This window comes from Pteropus medius, unplaced genomic scaffold (assembly GCF_902729225.1).
Source record: "Pteropus medius unplaced genomic scaffold, Ma_sr-lr_union100, whole genome shotgun sequence".
Classification (NCBI taxonomy): Eukaryota; Metazoa; Chordata; class Mammalia; order Chiroptera; family Pteropodidae; genus Pteropus; species Pteropus medius.
The window spans coordinates 7,475,808-7,494,439 of NW_024343733.1; the positions used below are offsets into that span (position 1 = coordinate 7,475,808).

Consider the following 18,632-nt stretch of genomic DNA (forward strand, 5'->3'; position numbering starts at 1 on the left):
AGGACTATCATTAAACACAGTCATTTTCTACCTGCCTGCCTGGGGTCTCTCTGACTACGTGGATAGAATGGGGAAAGAGCTGAGCTAGGGAAGTGGGAGGCCTGGCTTGGGACCTGCTCTGTTGTGGAAGCCAGAGTAGCAGCCTACCCCACCACCAAGCCTCTGGTTCTTGGGGCTGGGAAAATGTTTAGGGCCCCTCCTGCTCCATTCCTCCATCTTATCTCACTGGACTCCCTTAGTGGCTTCATAAATGGCTCTCTGCTTCCCCTACTTGCCCCTCAGACCCTCAGATCATCTTCCACTAAGTGGTGGTCACTTTATCTGTTCTTGCCATGCCCCAGCCTCTGTCCCACCATTGTCAGGACACAGAACAAAACTCATATTTACCACAGCTGACCCTTCCTAACTCTCAGGTGTCTCCTTGCCTGCCATCCAACCCTGTGTGTATCTCTTCCATAGTAACACCTACTATAGCTGCAATTTTTATCAGACTTAACCATATGAAATTGTCAGCAGTGGGCCATTTTTGACCCACTGCATTGTTCAAGGGGATACACAGATGTTTTGACGCTTTCGTTAATCTCAGTCCTCACCCCCAGCTCTAAGCGTCACAGGACAGGGCTGTCAAGTTTCACCACAGGGCTCAGCTTGTTGCCAGCACAAAGCACAGGGTTAAGGAATGGAAAAGGTTCCCACCCTTCCAACACTCATCTGATGCACTAGCCAAACCAAATACCACCTGGGCTTTAGAATCCTGCCAAGTTGGGGAGCCTTTGCCCACGCTACCACCACCCAGTGTAGTCATTCTGCCCATTCCAACAGCCGCAGGAACAGATGTGGGCCCAGAACTGAGATATCTGTTCCTAGGAGCCCTCTTATCCGCTCAGCTGAACTGCATTTTCCGCGTGGAGAAACTGAGGCATGGTACTTTTGGCCTCCTCCTCGCGTTCAGGTCTCAGTTCGTTCCTCTTCCACTGGAGTGAGTTTCAGTCCCAGCTTTAAGACTGGGAAAGCCACCACCTGAGTCAGGGCCTCGGTTGCTATTTCCACCTGCGAGAAGTTTTCGTCGGTACCTGGATTTGGGAGACAGACTGGGAGGAAAAGAAACGGGTCTAGGCTCCTTTAAGGGACTCGCGGGAGCGCGCCTCGGCTTTTTGTTTGGGCGGCGGCAGCGCGCGCGTCAGCGTCAACGCCCGCGCGTGCGCACTGAGGGCGGCCTGGTCGTCGTCTGCTGCAGCGGCTGAGGAACCCGGCGGCCGCGCGAGCACTTGGCCCAGCCCGCTCTTCGCCTCCCGACTTCGGCTCCCCTCGATTCGGCGCGTCCTGGCGCCGCTTTAGCCCTCCTGATCCCACGCAGCCCGGCCTTGGCCACCCGCCTCCACTGCCACAATGATGATGATGGCCCTGAGCAAGACCTTCGGGCAAAAGCCCGTCAAGTTCCAGCTGGAGGACGACGGCGAGTTCTACATGATCGGCTCAGAGGTAGCCCGCGGCGCGTCCTCGCTCTCCCAGGCCCGGCCCCGCGGGAGCCTCGAGGCGGGTCTGCGCGCCGGGAACGCGCGTTTCCATTCATCGTAGCGGGCGGGTGCGCGCGCACACGCGGCGCGGCCCAGTGGGGCGCGGCCCAGCGAGGCGTGGCCGGGTAGACCCCGCCCCGCGCTCCTCTGTGATTCTGAAAGTACTTACCCATATCATCGTGGTCGGGAACGCATCCTGCTGCCAGGGCTAGGGCTGAACGAGGGGCCACTGGTTTCACGCTGAGTTGGTACAGTTCCAGGAAGACACAAAAGAACGGGGTGTTTTGATAGCCCCTGCGACTCTTGAGGGGGAAGATGTTGGCAATCTCATGTGCACCCCCTCCCCCATTGCTACATTTGGGATCCTTGAAATCGCAGGTTGTAAACACCGGTTTAAGGAGGGCTCATTCACATTGTGTTCGTTGCCTTCGAAGTGGGCTGGGAGGTGTTTTGACAGTGTTTTGAGCTTCATTTACCGGGGAAGAAACAGGTTGGGAGGAGGAGGATTGCTGTTGGGTGGATAGGATCTTCCTAGTTCATTTGAGGGATAAGGCCCCAGTCCCTGAGCTTGGTCTGTCAACAATTCAAAAGCAGTTGGCACTTTGGATATCTTGGACTAACTGAATTATTACAGCGGAAACATCCTAAAGACCTTTAATCCTGAATCAACTGGTCCTTTAATCCTACAGCTGGTCCTTCAATGGTAGTTTGTACTAAGTATGTGAATTTTTTTTCAGATTGCCTCAGACTAGCCCTTCTTGGTCTAAAGGCAGCCCTCAGTGTATATTCATTTTTTTAATGGATATACAATTCATATGTGCATATAACAAGCAGTAGAGTCTTCTCATGTAATGAAATAAGTGCTAACCTTGCTAAGCTAAAGCAGTTACAAAATGCCAAGGGTTGCCTTTCCTTGGAGGAGTTTTCAGTATCAGGGGAAGCTGCCAACATTTCATTCTTGTTTTTACAATTTTTGTTGTTCTTCTTCGCAGTTGAAATAGTGTGAATGAATTAAGCCTCATGATGGTCACTCCGAGGCTATCTGTGATTCCAGGTTTGTCTTAGTTGTATTGAATAATGAGACCCATGTTCTCAGCATCAGAATTTTAGTGTCACCGTTTTTCATCATTTTGTTTTTTAAACAAAAGGCAGGATGCAATAAAAATTTCCATATCACATAAATGCTGCTCTTCAAAGATAGCCGTGCTGGGGAGATGGATCCAGTGCCTGTCCATCTGCCAAGGTTTAGAATAGTCCTCATAGGCTTAAATGCAGGATACAAAAGGCAGTTGAGGAGTTGCAGTATGTGATAATGGCAGGTTGTTTAAAGAAACCTTTACCTTATCTAATTGGCAAGAAAAGCAATCAGTTTGGTCTTGACTCTAAGTGGGTGGTACTTTTGAAGTGCAACTTTTATTTATTAGGTGGAGCAAACTGAGAAGAAGCATGTGGCCAGGTGGGAAGAAAGTCAGGAGGCCTGGTTCCAGCTTTGTTCTGCCTCCGTATCACTTTTCTCATAATGAGATGCTTTGTCTAGATGGCCTCCAAGTTCTTTTCTGTATCACATTTTAGTTTCTAGAAAGTTAACGGCGCTCTTCTCTTTCAGCCTTGTTGAATGAGAACGTTGTCCTGAGACCCGGTCAGTATAGACCCACATGGGAGAAGGGAGAGGAAGTTTGCTTTCTGAGCCTGGCTTAACAATCGTTAGACCTTTCGGGGTCTGGGAAAGGTTCAAGATCAGAATGCTGTTTGTCGATCTTCAGTAGCCCGTGTGACTGCATTAGGTGGATGGCCTCCAATTCCCTTCCCCTTGGGAGACAGGTACCATATTCAGGGAGGTGGGCCGGCCATAGGATCACACTCAGTGCCTCCATGCCATATCCATGGAGTGGTTTTGGGAAGGCACCTGCAGTTGCAGTGAGTATGTGTCACTATTCTCCTGCCATCTGCAGGCAGCTGTATTCAAGCTAGGGTCACAGACCTGAGAGGACCCTAGGATATCCCCAAGTCAACACCTTCATTTCATAGGCAAAAGCTGGTTCAGGGAAACCCAGGAAGGCAAGCCCTGGTCTCCTGTGTTCTGAAGGGGCCTTAGGAAGGGTCGAGAAGTCCTGGAGCTCTGCAGGACCTGTAAGGTAGTGGAGGATGTTATTGTCAATGTCTTTTCAAAAACCTAATGGAAACTATACATTTACCCTTGAATGATAATGGCACTCAAGCCAAATAATGCACAGTAGGTCTGTGCCTGCTGTATAGAGCATGAGTGATTCACTGTGGTCACCTTCCATCACACTGTTCAGCAGATCTGGTTGTCAATCATCAAAATCTTTAATTCATGAAAAATAGAGAAATGTTTTTATTTAATAGATATACTATGCTGGGTAGATAAATAGGAAAATAATAGAAGTGGTTCTTTGTGGAGTGAACTCCAGAGTTGCTGAGCATTTGACAGATGAGTAAAGAGACCCAGAAAGGGGAAATAATTACTGGTCACAGGTGGAGCCGGCATCTGGCACCCAGTACACTGGCCATCCTCTGCCATGTAATTCACATGATCATTTTGGAAAAGTCAATGAAACAGTGGAATTTCTTTTTAAAAACTTTGGGACTAGATTTTTTCCTTTTCATTAAGGAAGCCATGCTTGAGTATTTAGTACAAAGCAAACTAAAGCTATTATTTGGGGAAGTAATGATTTATATAGCAGTCTGGTGATTGCCGATAAGTCCTTTTTAAATTTTTCGGAAAATTCCTTTGGTATGCCTGGTTTGAATTTTATTACTAAACAAAGCAACAGGGCCACGGGGGAAATTATCCTGCATCTGTCTAAAATTAAAAGACCTTTTTGGTGTTTATTACATCTTAAAAATATCAAAGTGTAGTCCTTAAGATGAAAGTCAAAGCAGCCTTACGTTTTCGGAAAGTGCTAGAGATCTTAGTCCGAAATCAAAATTACTGTAGGCTTGTTGGGGAGCTCTGGAGGCCTGCCTCACAAAGCTTGGTCCTGTCATCAGGTTGCAGATGTTGTTGCCTCTGCCCAGAGGGGCAGATGCAGGCCAGATGTGCACTGCTGTTGAACCCTTGATGTCAGCAGAATGTGTTTTTATCGCTGGCGAAAGTCTGGTGCCTGATAGCCAGCTCATCTGATTGTCCATCGCCTGATCCAGTGGAGCCTCTGCGCCAGGACCCTTCCCTCTGTGTGGAGATGCGACCCTCATAATGAGCCTTCTTGCTTTACTCATAGGTGGGAAACTACCTCCGTATGTTCCGAGGTTCTCTGTACAAGAGATACCCCTCACTCTGGAGGCGACTAGCCACTGTGGAAGAGAGGAAGAAAATAGTTGCATCGTCACATGGTAAAAAAACAAAACCTAACACTAAGGGTGCGTCTTCACGAGGGTTTGTAAACCTGTTTCAAAACCACTCGCTTATGTCATGAAGATAAAACGTTTTCACTCCAGTGTCTTCACTGCAGCCTTGACCTTAGTGTGGCAGGGAGCATCCTAGGGAGGGGGCACACATGCAGCTCAGACATAAAAGTGGCTCCAGATAGCCACTGGTGGTCCTTTGTCAGGCATTTTCAACAGGGCCAGGGGGTGCCTGGGGAGGGCAGGGCTGGGATAGTGGGTGCTGTGAAGACATGTTGGTCTCAAAACGTTTTAGGAATGCTGTGATGCTCTGCCATCTGCCGTGGGCATATTGCCATAGTCACCCTTCATCAGCCCAAGTGGCGGGTGGTGGCCCCAGCTCCCACTCCCCTCTGGGGCTTTCACCGCTTCGCTTCCCAGAGCACATCCATCCCATAGCACTTCATTCTGGCAGCCAGTGTGCTAGAGCCCATGTGCATGTCCCTGCTTGTTGTGTCTGAGGTGTGCCTGGGGCTTGATAGGTGAGCCACCTGACACTAGTGACAGTAGAGACAGTAGCGTGCTTCAGCCGTGGCAGCTCTGTGCAGGGCAAAAGGTTACTCTCAGACACTCTGGGGGCTTCATCAGGAAAATCTCATGGTCCATTTGGGTTTGGACACAGCACAATGTTTGGCAGGTAGTGAAACTGCTTCCCTCTTGGCAGTGGCGCCTTGTAGAGAGCTGCCCGGGGCCTGGGTGAAGACCCGCCCTGAAGCCCTGTGTATGTGTGCCTGTCTGTGCGTGCGAGTGTACGCTTTGCAGCCTGTCCTGTTTGGTTGTGTTTATAGGTGCTACTGTGGTCTTGTCTACTGTGGGCAAAGTAGTGGTTCTTTTAATGCAGGAGCCGGAGCTTCTTTTTATCTGCTGCTATAACATTTCCACTCACTCGTTTTTAAAAATCTCCTTTTTGTCCTCCCTCTGCTCCCCAGTAGGCACCAGTCATTAACGCAGTGCGTTCCCAGCTTTGCTTTCCCCTCTGCAAGCCTCAGGTGAAGTCTCGGTGACTCTTCTGCCTTGTGCTTTGGAGACACTTCCCCCGTAACTGATTTGTTTCTCCAGGAGAAGCCAGGCTGGACCTGCAGACAAGTAGCAGCTCTTGACCAAGCTTTCCTAGAAGAGCTGTGGGTCGAGTTGCCTAGTATCTGTCCTGTTTCCTAGACAGCACATGTTGATTGGCGCAGGGCCAAGAGTTCATGTTCAGTGTGAAGCAGCTCTTTCCAACTCTCTGGGCTCTTGTTTTAAAAGAAAAGTATTTTTCATCTTTCATTCCATCTTTCCACTTTGCTTGATGTTGTGGATTGCAGTGGTGTCAGACCTCTTCCCACTGGTGGTATAACTCTGGAGTCTTCCTTTTCTCCTGAGAGCCCTCGTTGGCTGTGCTGCACTGTAGCTGCTGCTGCTGCCGTTGCCCTGTGTACTTCCTCTGTGCCCTGAGTTGGTGCTCCTGGGACAAATGAGTCCAAGGAAATCCTCAGGGACTGTTTACCCAGTAGGACCTCTAATAAAGTACTCAATCCAGATTGCCCTTTTGGAAGAGGCCAGCATTCAGCAGTAGTAAGGTTGACACCTGCTTTTCCTACCTCCTGCATGCGAGGACTTTGATATGCTGCATCTACTGGCTGCTGCTGCTCGCTGTGCCCCACACCAGCAGGGTGACCGCAGTGGTGTCTCTGTTTACAGATCATGGATACACGACCCTGGCCACCAGCGTGACTCTGTTAAAAGCTTCAGAGGTAGAAGAGATTCTGGATGGCAATGATGAGAAGTACAAGGCTGTGTCCATCAGCACAGAGCCCCCTACCTACCTCAGGTAATGCACCCTGGCAAGGACGAGCTCTTGGGACACCCTTGGCTATTTTTCTCATATTCCAGAACTGGTTGGGGTTAAGTTGAACTGAAATAATTTTCAGCACTTCACACACTGTGCTTACAAATCGTTTTAACCGGGTTTCAAAGTTTCTTTACCTTTGGAATTTCTAAGAAACACAAGCCACGTCTTGGGTTCTGGAGAGTGGTTAGAAATGCTTTGAAGGTGGGACTAATCTGTCAGAAAAATTAGTAGCCTAGATCAAGTCACAAGAAACAATAGATTTTAATGTACAAATTTAGAACCTTTAAGTGTGTCTATAGTAACAATCAAGCAGGCAAGTAATTGGGAAGCTATATTATAGAAAGAGTCTATTAATTTAGATTTATCAGAAAAACTTGGATACCCTAATAGATAACTAGGTAAAGGGTGATCTACGCCAGAAAGAGTGAACAAACACACTTTCTGTGATGTTTGTCCTCATATATAATTAAAAATTTTCAAAGTAAAAAAATGTAAATAGCAACATGAGAAATAGGGGAAGATGTGACAGAGGTACACTCACGAATGCTGCAGTGGCCTGTATGTGGGCGTGATCTTTTTGTAAAGTATTATGACATCAATGTTTTTTTGTTCTCTGGCCCATTAATTTCACCCCTGGAAGTTTGTCCCAGAGAAATAATTTTAAAAAACACCACCACCAGCAAAAACCATTATATGTACAGGGATACCCTTGAGAGCACTGTGACTGATAATGGAAAATACAGATCCGCTTGAGTGTTCAGCCTTGGGGAGAGGCTGAATGTGAGAGTACACCCACTGGAAGAGACGAGGTCGTAACCTCACATGTCGTAATTAAGTAGACTTGCAGTAACCAAAAACGTGGTGTACGTGAGTGAGACCTGCAGAATATCTTCTTCACTCTTTCAGTTCTCAAGAATACATGCATTTATATGCAAAAAACCCCAGGAACACTAAGTGGGGTAGAGAGGGTTATTGTTTCTAGTGGTGTAGTCACGAAAAATCATTTCTTTTCCCATTTTCTCTCAACTTGACTTTTGGATTGTTTCTATAATCTACTCCCTGCCCTGAAAAAGGTGGCACAGATCCAACCTGGCCAGCGTTAATAGATGTGTGCTCTACAGATTTCTTTTTTTCTCTGAGGGATATGGTAAAAACATAAGGATAGCTAGACTTTCTCAGGGGAGTGGCAGAAGGAAATTAGGTACATATGGATGGGACTTTCAAGTCTGCACATGTCAGCTGGGAACCTTTTATGGGGCAATAAACACTTTCTTAATGATCGTGTCATATGAGGAACAGCTGCGAAGAGTAGAGTCCTGTTACCCCTGAGGTCAGAACTACTCGGGGGAAAGGGGTAAAGGTATGAGGGAAGCTGCTTCAATGGGCTTTATGCTCAGGAAGCACCTTCTCATTGCCCAGTCAGCTCCATAAGAGGACTGGCACCTTCCCTCCTCTTCACTGGGCAGCTGTAGCAGAGGCTGGCTGCCCTCTCTTGGGCAGACATCCTGGCAGTGGAAGGGGGTTGAATTATATGACTCAGATTCTCAGATTCGTGTATGGTGTGTATTCACACTCACTGTGTCTTTTGCATAACTTACATTGTCTACTTGTGACAGCTACCAGACAGGAGGGGTTGGTAGAGCAGCCCAGACCTGAAATTGAGCCAGATTGCTACTGAGTTGGGGCAGAATTTGGGGGAAGGGGGAACCTCAGTGCAGGCTCTAGGAGGCTCGGAAAATAGGTGATGGGCTAGACCCTCGGTTCCCTAGCATAGGCCCAGTGCACTGGCATCACCCATGGAAGCTGTAAAGAATCTGTAAGTCCCAGGCGCTCCCCAGAAACTGGAGTCGCTTGACCTAGGTGAGGCTCAGGAATGTACCACTTAAAATTTTGTGCTCTAAATGAGTCTGGCCAGGATTAGAAACCACTGGCCCAGACAGGCTGTGGCAGGGACCCCTGGTCTCACCCTGGTCTAGAATCCTGGAGGCCATCAGTGTTGCCTAGGCCATCTCAGGCTGGACTGCATGTCTGAAATAGTCCAGTCATGTGTCTCCCTGCTTTAAACCCGTGGGGACTCCCAGCCATCTGCTGAGTGCAGTCAGTTTCTCTCAGAGCACACCAGCCCCTGTAATCAGGACCCCTTTCTGTGTCCCATGTCTCCAGCCTCAGTTGAACCCGCAACCTACTGTCTCCTCTCTACTGCTACCTGCGCTCCTCCTGAAATGCCTTCTCTCCAGCCCCCCACCCCAGTGAACACCGACTGAGTGTTAAGGCTCCACTCCTCTGAGAAGCCTTCCCCTTGTGCCGCTTTCCTGCAAAGGGCCAGTGCTTCCATGCAGCCATGCCCAGCACATACCATGTTACATGGCTCAAGCACTGGGCTGAGGGCTTCCCTGACTTGTCTGGGGCCCTTTTGCTCCCATCTCCTAGCTTGGGTGCCTCTGAGCTGGTGTGGGTGGGAGCCTAGGGAATAGACACCTGAAGAGTTTGGGGTGCATAGAGATCCCCACCAGGGCCTGGAGTCCAGTAGGGGCACAGTAGGCATCCACTAACCACGACTTGGTACCTGGTGGGTGGTATCAGGTAGACTGAGTGGAGAGATTTCTCATGTCTTCCTAGGGAACAGAAAGCCAAGAGGAATAGCCAGTGGGTGCCCACCCTGCCCAACAGCTCCCACCATCTGGACGCTGTGCCGTGCTCTACGACCATCAACAGGAATCGCATGGGCCGGGACAAGAAGAGAACCTTCCCTCTCTGGTGAGTGCACCTTGCCCTCTGCACTGATTCCGCCTCAGTCTTTGAACACCTTTTAGTCTCCTTCTCCCCAGAAGTGCTCTGCTTTAACCTCCTGTCCCCCTATGAAATTGTTTTCCCTTGGCTTCCAGGATGCCCGTCTCCGGCTTGCTCCTGCTCTGCCTTCTTTAGTTTCACCATTGTTTCCTCATTTCCCAAGTACCTCGAGTGGAGTTCCTGGTTTCATATGCCATCCACGTGACTCTCGCTGTGTTATTTTGGCTCCTGGAACAAATCACAACAAAATGGGTGGTTTAGTACAACACAAATTTATTCTCACAGTTTTGGAGGCCAGGTGTTTCACTGAGCCAAAATCAAGATGTTTTCTGGGCTGTACTCCCTCTGGAGGCTCTGGGGGGAGATTCTGTTCCTTCCTCTTCCAGCTTCTGGTGGCTGCTTTTATTCCGCGATTTGTAGCCGCATCACCAGTCTCAGCCTCTGTGGTCACATGGAAGTCTCTCTGTGTGTGAAGTCTCCTCTTCACACACAGAGTCTCCGTCTCTCTTTGATGAGGACACCTGTCATATAATTTAGGGCCCACTTAGATAATCTTGCAAGATTCTTAATCACATCTGCAAAGTACTCCCCTCCCCCCTTTTTTTTGTCATATAAGGTAATAGTCACAGGTTCCAAGGATTAGGACATAGCTGTCTTTTAGGGGGCATTTTTCAAGCTTCCGTTCCCACATGGCCTTGCTCATTTCTTCCCAATATCTGTATGGCTCACCGTTTTTCTTCCTATTTCCATCTCTCCCTCCCTCCTATCTCCTTCTTTTTTCCCTCCCTTTTCTTCCTTCCATTCTCTATTTGAATGTTGCTTTCTCAGGGCTGCCCTCTTTAGAATGGCCACTCCTGTCCCTTTCCTTGTCTGTATGTCCCAGAGCATGAGTCTAGCATGCGATATACTTTCATTTGTTTGTTTGTGCCCCAAGCTCTAAGAGTTCTTAGCCCTCTCCTTGTTCCACAGATGCCCTTAGGTTTCCCATGCTCTCCAAAATCCCCCCACTCTTCCCTCTTTATCTCCGTAAAACCCAGATGTGACCATGTAAAGCCCTTGCTCAGAGTCCTCCTGCTGTTCCCTCTGGATAGAGCTGGATTCCGCAGCCTGAGATAGAGAAGTTTTGGCACCTTGACCCCGTGACTTCCCAGCGCCCCCCACCCTGCTCCCCCACCTAATCTGCACCTCGCCTTTGGTGCTCTGTCTGCTGCTGCCCCAGTAGCTCACCCGTTCTCCCTGCTCTTCAGCCTTTGCTCAAGTATTTTCTCTTCTGGAAATACTTTTCCTTTCCCACAGTTTTTTGTGAAAGTCCTTCCTGTTTTAGGGCTTATATCTCTCTTCAGAACATGTCTAGGTCTTGTTCCACTGCCCAAGTCAGCAGCTTCCTCTCCCTTTTCCATGTGTCCATGAAATATGGACCCTGCTGGCCTCATCTTTGCCGACTCAGCCCTTAGTCGACAAGTCCCTGTGAGAAGTGGGTTTTCCCCATCTGGCCGGGTTTGTAGTGACCAGTAGTACAGAGAACATGGGGACCCACAGCACCCCTCGATGACTTTCCTGCCACTTCACTTCCAGCTTTGATGATCACGACCCAGCAGTGATCCATGAGAATGCGTCCCAGCCTGAGGTGCTGGTCCCCATCCGGCTGGACATGGAGATCGATGGACAGAAGCTGAGGGATGCCTTTACCTGGAACATGAATGGTATGTGGGGCTCTGTGCAGCCCTGACCATCCACCATGTGAACACTCCCCTTTGCTACCTGCTGCCCATCAAGCGGGTTCTAGATACTGAACATGACATTCAGAGCATTGTGACCTAACTGTAGAGGGTGCGGACTCTGGGTTCAAATCCTGCTTTTGCCACTGTTTTTTGTGAGCTGGGCATATGAGCGTGGGTAGTTCAAGGGCCTGGCATGCAGGGCACAGAGATCGATGATGACTTTGATGCTGCTTCCTGACCCTTCACGTACCTCCCCTTTAGCCATGTCTCCTGCCCTGCCCCCCTGTACTTTTTGATGCTGCATGTTCACGCCTATGTCTCTGTCATCCCCTTGGCTGGGAGTCCTGTCCTCACCCTCTCCATTCTTTTTTCCATCCTCACTCTTTAAGTCCTGAGTCAGATGCAGGCTCTTAGCTCTCTTCGCTGGCTCCCAAAGTCCAAATGTGACTTTGTGCAAATGTAGAAGAGAAGGGTTAGGAGGAGACATCTACTAGAGTACTTAGAGCCCTTATCACATCTGGGAAGGAGAATTAGCCATGTTTACACATGTGTTGATTTTCTTTCTTTTTTTTCCTGAATCTTTCCGACTTTTTACAACAAACATTTGTATTCAGACAAAACAAAAACAAAAACAATGTTATTTTTAAGTGAATAAAAATTTAGAGTCACCAGAATCTCACCACCCTAATAGTTTCAGTTTTATATTTTCCCTTCCAGTCACTTCTGTATACAAACATACTCAACAAAGTTGTTGTTATAGTGCGAGTATAATTTTATTTTTCTTCACTTAATAAGTATCTTCCTGGTTTCTTTGGTCTTTATAATTGGTACAGAATTTTCTGATGAGTTGTGGTGCCTTAGTTTGCTAAAACTTCCCGTTATTTCGTGTTTCCATAACAGATAACAGCTTATAACATTTTTCTTCCAGAAAGAATTTCCTCAGGGAAGAATGTTTGTGGTTGTTGATATGCAGTGGCCTTGAACTTTCTGGAAGGATTAGGCTGCTTCCTTTGGTCATCCCCTGGCAATCGGCTTGCTGGGCCTAGTCCAAGGCCCTCTGCCCCACCCTAGGAGTAAGGCCCGAGAAGTAGGGTGCTGTCTTCAGGGCCCACAGACTAGCTGGCGAGAGAGGATGTTGGCAAAGGGATGACGTGGCCAAGGGGAGACATGGTGAGGGGAGACATCAGTGAGGGGTTCCAGGAGGTTGTACTAAGTATAGACGGGGGCAGGTGTTGTGCACTGGTGAAGACTCAGCATGGGGACGATGTAGCTCATGAGTTCCAGGCCACCACCAGTGCTGTGCATCACCTGTCATAACATTCCCCGTTTATCTCAGCTGGCCTGCATTATAGTTACTTGTTATTGCATCTCTCTCCCTCTTCATTTCAACACCTTGAGGTCAGGGACTTTGTGGGTTTTTTTTTTTTTTGCGTTTCACAGCAGCCAGCACTTAGCATAGAACCTGGCCAAACACAGGAACTTTGTTCCTGTACATGTATTGCCTTGTTACTCTTCTTTTAACAACACATTGAAAGCTCCTACTATTTATTTATACCCCTGCCCTGTTTCAGAAGGGATATAAGGCAGCTTATATAATGGATGCTTGATATAAAAGAATAAAGCAAATGAAAAAGAAGTGGTTAGGAAAAACTGGATAAAGGGTAAAATAAAACTAGGAGGTATAAAATGAAGCCAGCGCTCTGGCTCATACTTATAAATTAGTAGGCATCATTATTTCAGAGATGGGCACGGCCCTCAGCCTTTTAGAACCAGGCAGAGAGAGACATGGCGATTGGTTCTGCAGTTCTTAGCGTGGTCAAGATTAGCAGCACCTGGTGGCTCAGAAGAAGCAGAATCACACGTAATACTTAAATTTGAGAGAACCTCTTCCCATGGGCTTCATGAAGAGGACACAGTATAATGTAATGAAGACCAGCATCTGTCCATGATTCCTCCAGGCTGTTCCTCATAGGAATCCTCATATACTATACCATATCCCACTAAGAGTAATTTAGTACAGACACTTAGAGGACCAAAATAGTGTTGTTCTGTGAGCTCTTCCTCAGGCTAGAGTGGTAGTGTGTCTGAGAGCTATGATTCTTAACTGGTGGTTACTCCTAACTCTTAATTGGTGGTTACTCCGCACTCCTTCATGGAAGTTGAAAGAGCATATTCAAAAGTGCTGTTGACATGCTGTTTTTTTAAGTTATATTCAACTTGCTAATTTAAATTTCAAATAACTTTAAAGGCAGGCTTGAGAGTGTTTATGAAAGGGATTAAAAATATAAAGCAGTACTAGCTGAGCAACATGAACGTATGTTATTCAGGCCATCCTTTCTAACCAGGATTTGTCTCCTGCATGCTCTTGGTAGATGTCGGTTAACAATGAGTTTGAGGTTATCTTCTCTGAGAAGGAATTTAAAGGGAGCTTATCTGAGTTGCTGGTGAAGTGTAGCATCATCTGCCTCAACATTCAGCCTCCTAAGGGAGTGTTAAAGTCCTCCAGAAAGGATGAGCAGCTGAATGAGAGTACATATCTACATAGATGCTACCTTGGCCCCAAAGAAGCATGGGGGAATCCCAAGGAAGGGCCATAAACTGTCTCGGGAAAAAGTATAGAATCTGCTTCTGTACACAGGCCAGGGGTAATCAGAGTCCTGAGGGTACACAGGCCAGGGGTAATCAGAGTCCTACACCACAGGGTATGGCTGCAGGAAGCCCTTTGTAGAAATTTGTTTCCACAAGATCACCTTGGATGCTTAAAAAATCCCAAATGACAGATTCAAGAAATTGAGTGAACCGGAACAGGATAAACATGAATTTATGCCAGGACACATTATAATTAAACTTCTGAAAATTAAACACAAGGAAAAAATCTTGAGCAGACAGGGAAAAATGGCACCTTATCTACAGAGAAAGACTTAGAGTGACAGCAGATTTCTCATCACAAACCATGGAAGCTGGAGGAAATGGCACAATGTTTTTCAAGCAGTGAAAGAAAAGAACTGCCAATCCAGAATCCTACACCCAGTGAAAATATCCTTCAGGAATTAAGTGGAATTCTCAGATAAAGGAAAGCTATCGCTTGTAGACCTAACCTAAAAAGAATGGCTGAAAGAAGAGAAATGAATAAAGATGAAACTTTGGAACATCAGGAAGGAAGAAGATGATAAGCAAAAATATGGGTAAATCCAACAGGCTTTCCTTCTCTTCAGTTTTCTAAATTATGTTTAACAGTTGAAGCAAAAATTATAATACTCTCTGATGTGGTTCTAAATGTATGTAAAGGAAATCTTTAAGGCAATTCCATTATACATAGGGGAGAGTAACGGGACATAGAGAAGTTAAGGTTTCTATATGTCACTTGAATTGGTAAAATAAAGAAACCAGTTATGTGTGTATAATGTAATAAATACACAAAGGACCACTTAGAAATGCTATACAAAGAGTTATACTCAAAAACACTATAAATAAATCAAAATGTAATTCTAAAAAATGTTTAAGTAACCCACAGGAAGGCAGGAAAAAGAAAACAGGAAAAACAAAGTAAAAAAGGTAGACTTAAGTCCTAATATGTCAATAATTACTAGTTAAAAAATAGAGATTGGCAGAGTGGATTTAAAATAGACTCAATGACATGAGCTACAAGAAACTCATTTCAAATATAATGGTTGTTATAGGTAGGTTGAAAGTAAAATGATAGAAAAAGGATATATCATGTAAACGTTAATCAAAGGGAAGCAAGAGTTGTAATATTAGTATCAGATAAAGCAGACTTAAGAGCAAAGAAAATTACCAGAGTTAGAAAGGGACATTAAATAATGATAAAAGGGTCAATCCACCAAGACAGGAATCCTAGATGTGTACATACTAAACAACAGAGCTGGAAAAAATATGAAGCAAAAACTGATAGAATGAAAAGAGAAAGACATCCACAGTGATATTGGAGACCTTGACATTTCTCTTTCAATAACTGGTAGAACGACTAGACAGAAAATCAGCAAGATGGTAGAAGGACCCAATAGCACCATCAACCAACAGAGTCTAATTGGCATTTATAGAACATTCCATCCAACACAGCAGAATACCCACTCTTTTTAAGTCCCTATGGAATATGTACCATAAAAACCATATCATGGTTCATAAAACAAACCTCAACTCAGTTAAAAAATACACATGAACCTGAGTGAAAATACAATATATAAAAATCTGTAAGATATAGCTGCCGTAGTGCTGATATGGTAACTTATAGCACCTGACACAATAATTTATAGCACCATTGTACATAGAAGAAAAGCCTTAAATCAATAATATAAGCTCTCATCTCAAGAACCAAAAAATGAAGTGCAAAACGAAGTCAAAGCAAGAAGAAGGCAAGACATAATAAAGAGAAGAACAGAAATCAACAAAAGAGAAAACAAAATAATAGAGAAAATTATTGAAACTCAACTGGTACTTCAAAAAGATCAGTAAAATTGACACACCTCTAGCAAGACTAACCACAAAAGAGCGAAATATAAATCACCAAATTGAGTAATGAAACAGAGGCTACCACTACAGACCCCACAGGTATGACAAGGAAGGGAGTACTACAAATAACTCTACATGTATAATTTTATAAGGAACACCTACAAAAAATTCTGTAGCTAACATATTTAGTGATGAAAGGCTGATCACTTTTTCCTTAGGATCAGGGACAAGGCAAAGATACTTACTTACTAATACCACTTTGTTCAACATAGTGCTGGAAATACTAGCCAGTGCAATAAACCAAGAAAGTGAAATAAAAGACATCATGGATCAGGAAGGAAAACATAAAACCGTCCTTATTTTGTAGATGACATGATTGTCTACATAGAAAATCCCACGCAATCTCCAAAAAACAAAAAAACAAAAAAAAAAAACTGAGTTCAGTAAGGTCACAAGATAAAAGATAAACATACAAAATCAATTGTATTTCTATATACTGTCAGTGGACAAAAATATGTTACGATTTACAATCACTCAATAAGAAATGGAATACTTAGGTGTGAATCTAACAAACGTGTAAAAGACTCATAGGCCGAAAATTACATAAAATAATTAAGGATCTAAATGAATGGACAGACAACCATATTCATGGATTAGAAGATTCAAGATGTCAATTCTCCCTCAATTGATATGCAAGTTTAATGTAATTCCTATGAAAATCCCAGCAAGATTTTTTATAGATATAGACAAAGCTGTTCTAAAACTTACATGGAAACACAAGGGAACGAAAGTAGCTAAAGCAATTTTGAAAAAAGATTAAAGTGGGAGGAATCAGTCTCCAGCCTTACTATATAGCTGCAGTAATCAAGACTGCATATGAATCTACAGTTACCACAAATTAAAAAGGTTTATTTTAAAAAATGTTGTGGACAGTGTACTCATAACGTGCTTAACCTAGGGCGCTAGAGCTTCCTGCTGCAATCTTGAAAATAAGCTACATTTGCTTGCTATGAGTTATTGAACATAAGCTGGCTGAGTGTGTGGGGGTCTGTCCTGATGGTGCTGTTAGGATGGCTGGTCTCTAGCCCTTCTGGGCTTGTGAGGAAATAGCGGGATTGGATATCTGTTAAGCAGACCTAGTTCTTGATAATGGAATCATGCTGTGTGCTCATGAGGGAATTCATTCTTTGTTTTCTCTTGCCTGTTGCTCATCCCAGAGTAGAACGTGGTTGTTAAGGTTTGGATTACAAGAACAGGGCAAAACGGGGAGAAAGCATTTGATCACACAGTACTTTGCTGTAGTCTGGCCAGTCACAGACAGTCCTTCTGAGCTCACTCCTGGTATAGTTACATTTTCAGGATCTAGGACTGATTACACGCCTCTACGTTTGTCATTTCGTTGAGTTCCTGTGCTGCCTAGAGTAAGAAACTGAGTGAAGTTCTGTAAAAAGCCACAAGTACCCTAATTTCCCTTAGAGATTTTTCTACTGGTGAGGAAGTGGTGAACAGACATGCATCTGCCCAATTCTCCAGTGGGACACTGGCCTCAAAGTGGCGTATCCAGAAGAAACCTATGTTAGTTTGCTAGGGCTGCCATAACAAAGTCCCACACACTGGAGGCTTAAACAACAAATTTATTCTCCCAGTTCTGGAGGCCAGAAGTCCAAGATCAAGGTGTTGGTAGCATTGGTTCCCTCTTAGGCCTCTCTCCTTGGTCTGTAGATAGCTGCCTTCTCCCTCTGTCTTCTGACCTCTGCCTGGGTCAGAAAAGGTGAATAGAGTGCAGACATGGCACATCAACTCTAAAGTGCCTTTGCCTCCCCTTCCCCCAGACTTCTCATTGGTTAGAACTAATCAAGTGGTATAGTTCTATGCCTGGGAGTGGAAAGAACCTGGTATGGGGGAACACTTAGGGCCTCGGCCACCCCCATGGGTGTGGCAGAGGAGGTTTGTGTAGAATGATGGCCAGAAGGGTGGTATGCATCCTTTGCTTCCTCTTTCTGCCGTATCTGGGAGGCCACCCTCGGTTCCCCTGTCATTCTCATCTTCATGCAAGAGGTTTGGCAGAGAAGGAAGGTGTAGCGGGGAGGTCAAGGCCAGGCATGGTGATATTAGGCCCTGCAATTGTCAGTGATCCCTGCTTTCTCTCCTAATTTCAGAGAAGCTGATGACCCCTGAAATGTTTTCGGAAATCCTCTGTGATGACCTGGATTTGAACCCATTGACATTCGTGCCAGCTATTGCCTCTGCCATCAGACAGCAGATCGAGTCCTACCCAACGGATAGCATCTTGGAGGACCAGTCGGACCAACGGGTCATTATTAAGGTAGGTAGCCCCTCTCTGTGTGCCGAGGCCTTCCTTGCGGGGGCGGTCACAGGGCACTGAGGATACATGGAATCCTCCATGGAAGCCTGTTTTTGTAGTCCATGCTATGAGACAGGGCTCCTGAAAAGCTGTCTTTCAGACAGCATGTGGCTCTGCTTACTGCCCCAAGAAGGGCAACACTGACTTCTCTGAGTAAGGTATCGCATTCTGGGAGCATTCAGACGACATGAAGCCAGCCGATGGGCAGATGGGAGAAGCCCACAGTAAGATGAGCAAACTGCCACACTCTTCCCGTAGGCCAGCTGGGCTGAGCACACCCCATAATTTAACCTGCTGCAATCCTGGGATAGATGCTGCCTTGCCTGCCATGTTTATAGGTGAAAAGGTGGGCATATGGGAAAGCGAGGCCACTTGCCCCAAAATGCCCAGCTGAGAAGTGGTAGAGCTGGGATTTGGGCCCAGGCCTGCCTGCTACAGATACTGCTCCTGTGATGTTATCTCATTGTGGTTTTGATTTGCATTTCCTTGTTGATTAGTAACAGTTGAATATCTTTTCATGTGCTTGTTGGCTA

At 45.9% G+C, this 18,632-nt stretch overlaps 1 protein-coding gene across 2 annotated transcripts in view; it reads left to right on the top strand.

Annotated features, from left to right (window-relative positions):
- Nucleotides 1-1,190: 1,190 nt before the first annotated feature.
- Nucleotides 1,191-18,632, top strand: part of SMARCB1 (SWI/SNF related BAF chromatin remodeling complex subunit B1) — a 30,591-nt gene continuing 13,149 nt past the window's right edge. The window contains exons 1-6 of one of the 2 annotated variants that reach the window (XM_039868473.1): nucleotides 1,191-1,482; nucleotides 4,760-4,898; nucleotides 6,603-6,732; nucleotides 9,373-9,510; nucleotides 11,119-11,246; nucleotides 17,894-18,060. In XM_039868473.1, coding sequence (XP_039724407.1) covers nucleotides 1,390-1,482; nucleotides 4,760-4,898; nucleotides 6,603-6,732; nucleotides 9,373-9,510; nucleotides 11,119-11,246; nucleotides 17,894-18,060 — 795 coding nt within the window. In that variant the 5' untranslated portion in view covers nucleotides 1,191-1,389. The remainder of the gene's footprint in view (nucleotides 1,483-4,759; nucleotides 4,899-6,602; nucleotides 6,733-9,372; nucleotides 9,511-11,118; nucleotides 11,247-17,893; nucleotides 18,061-18,632) is intronic. The other variant, XM_039868475.1, reaches the window with a different exon arrangement.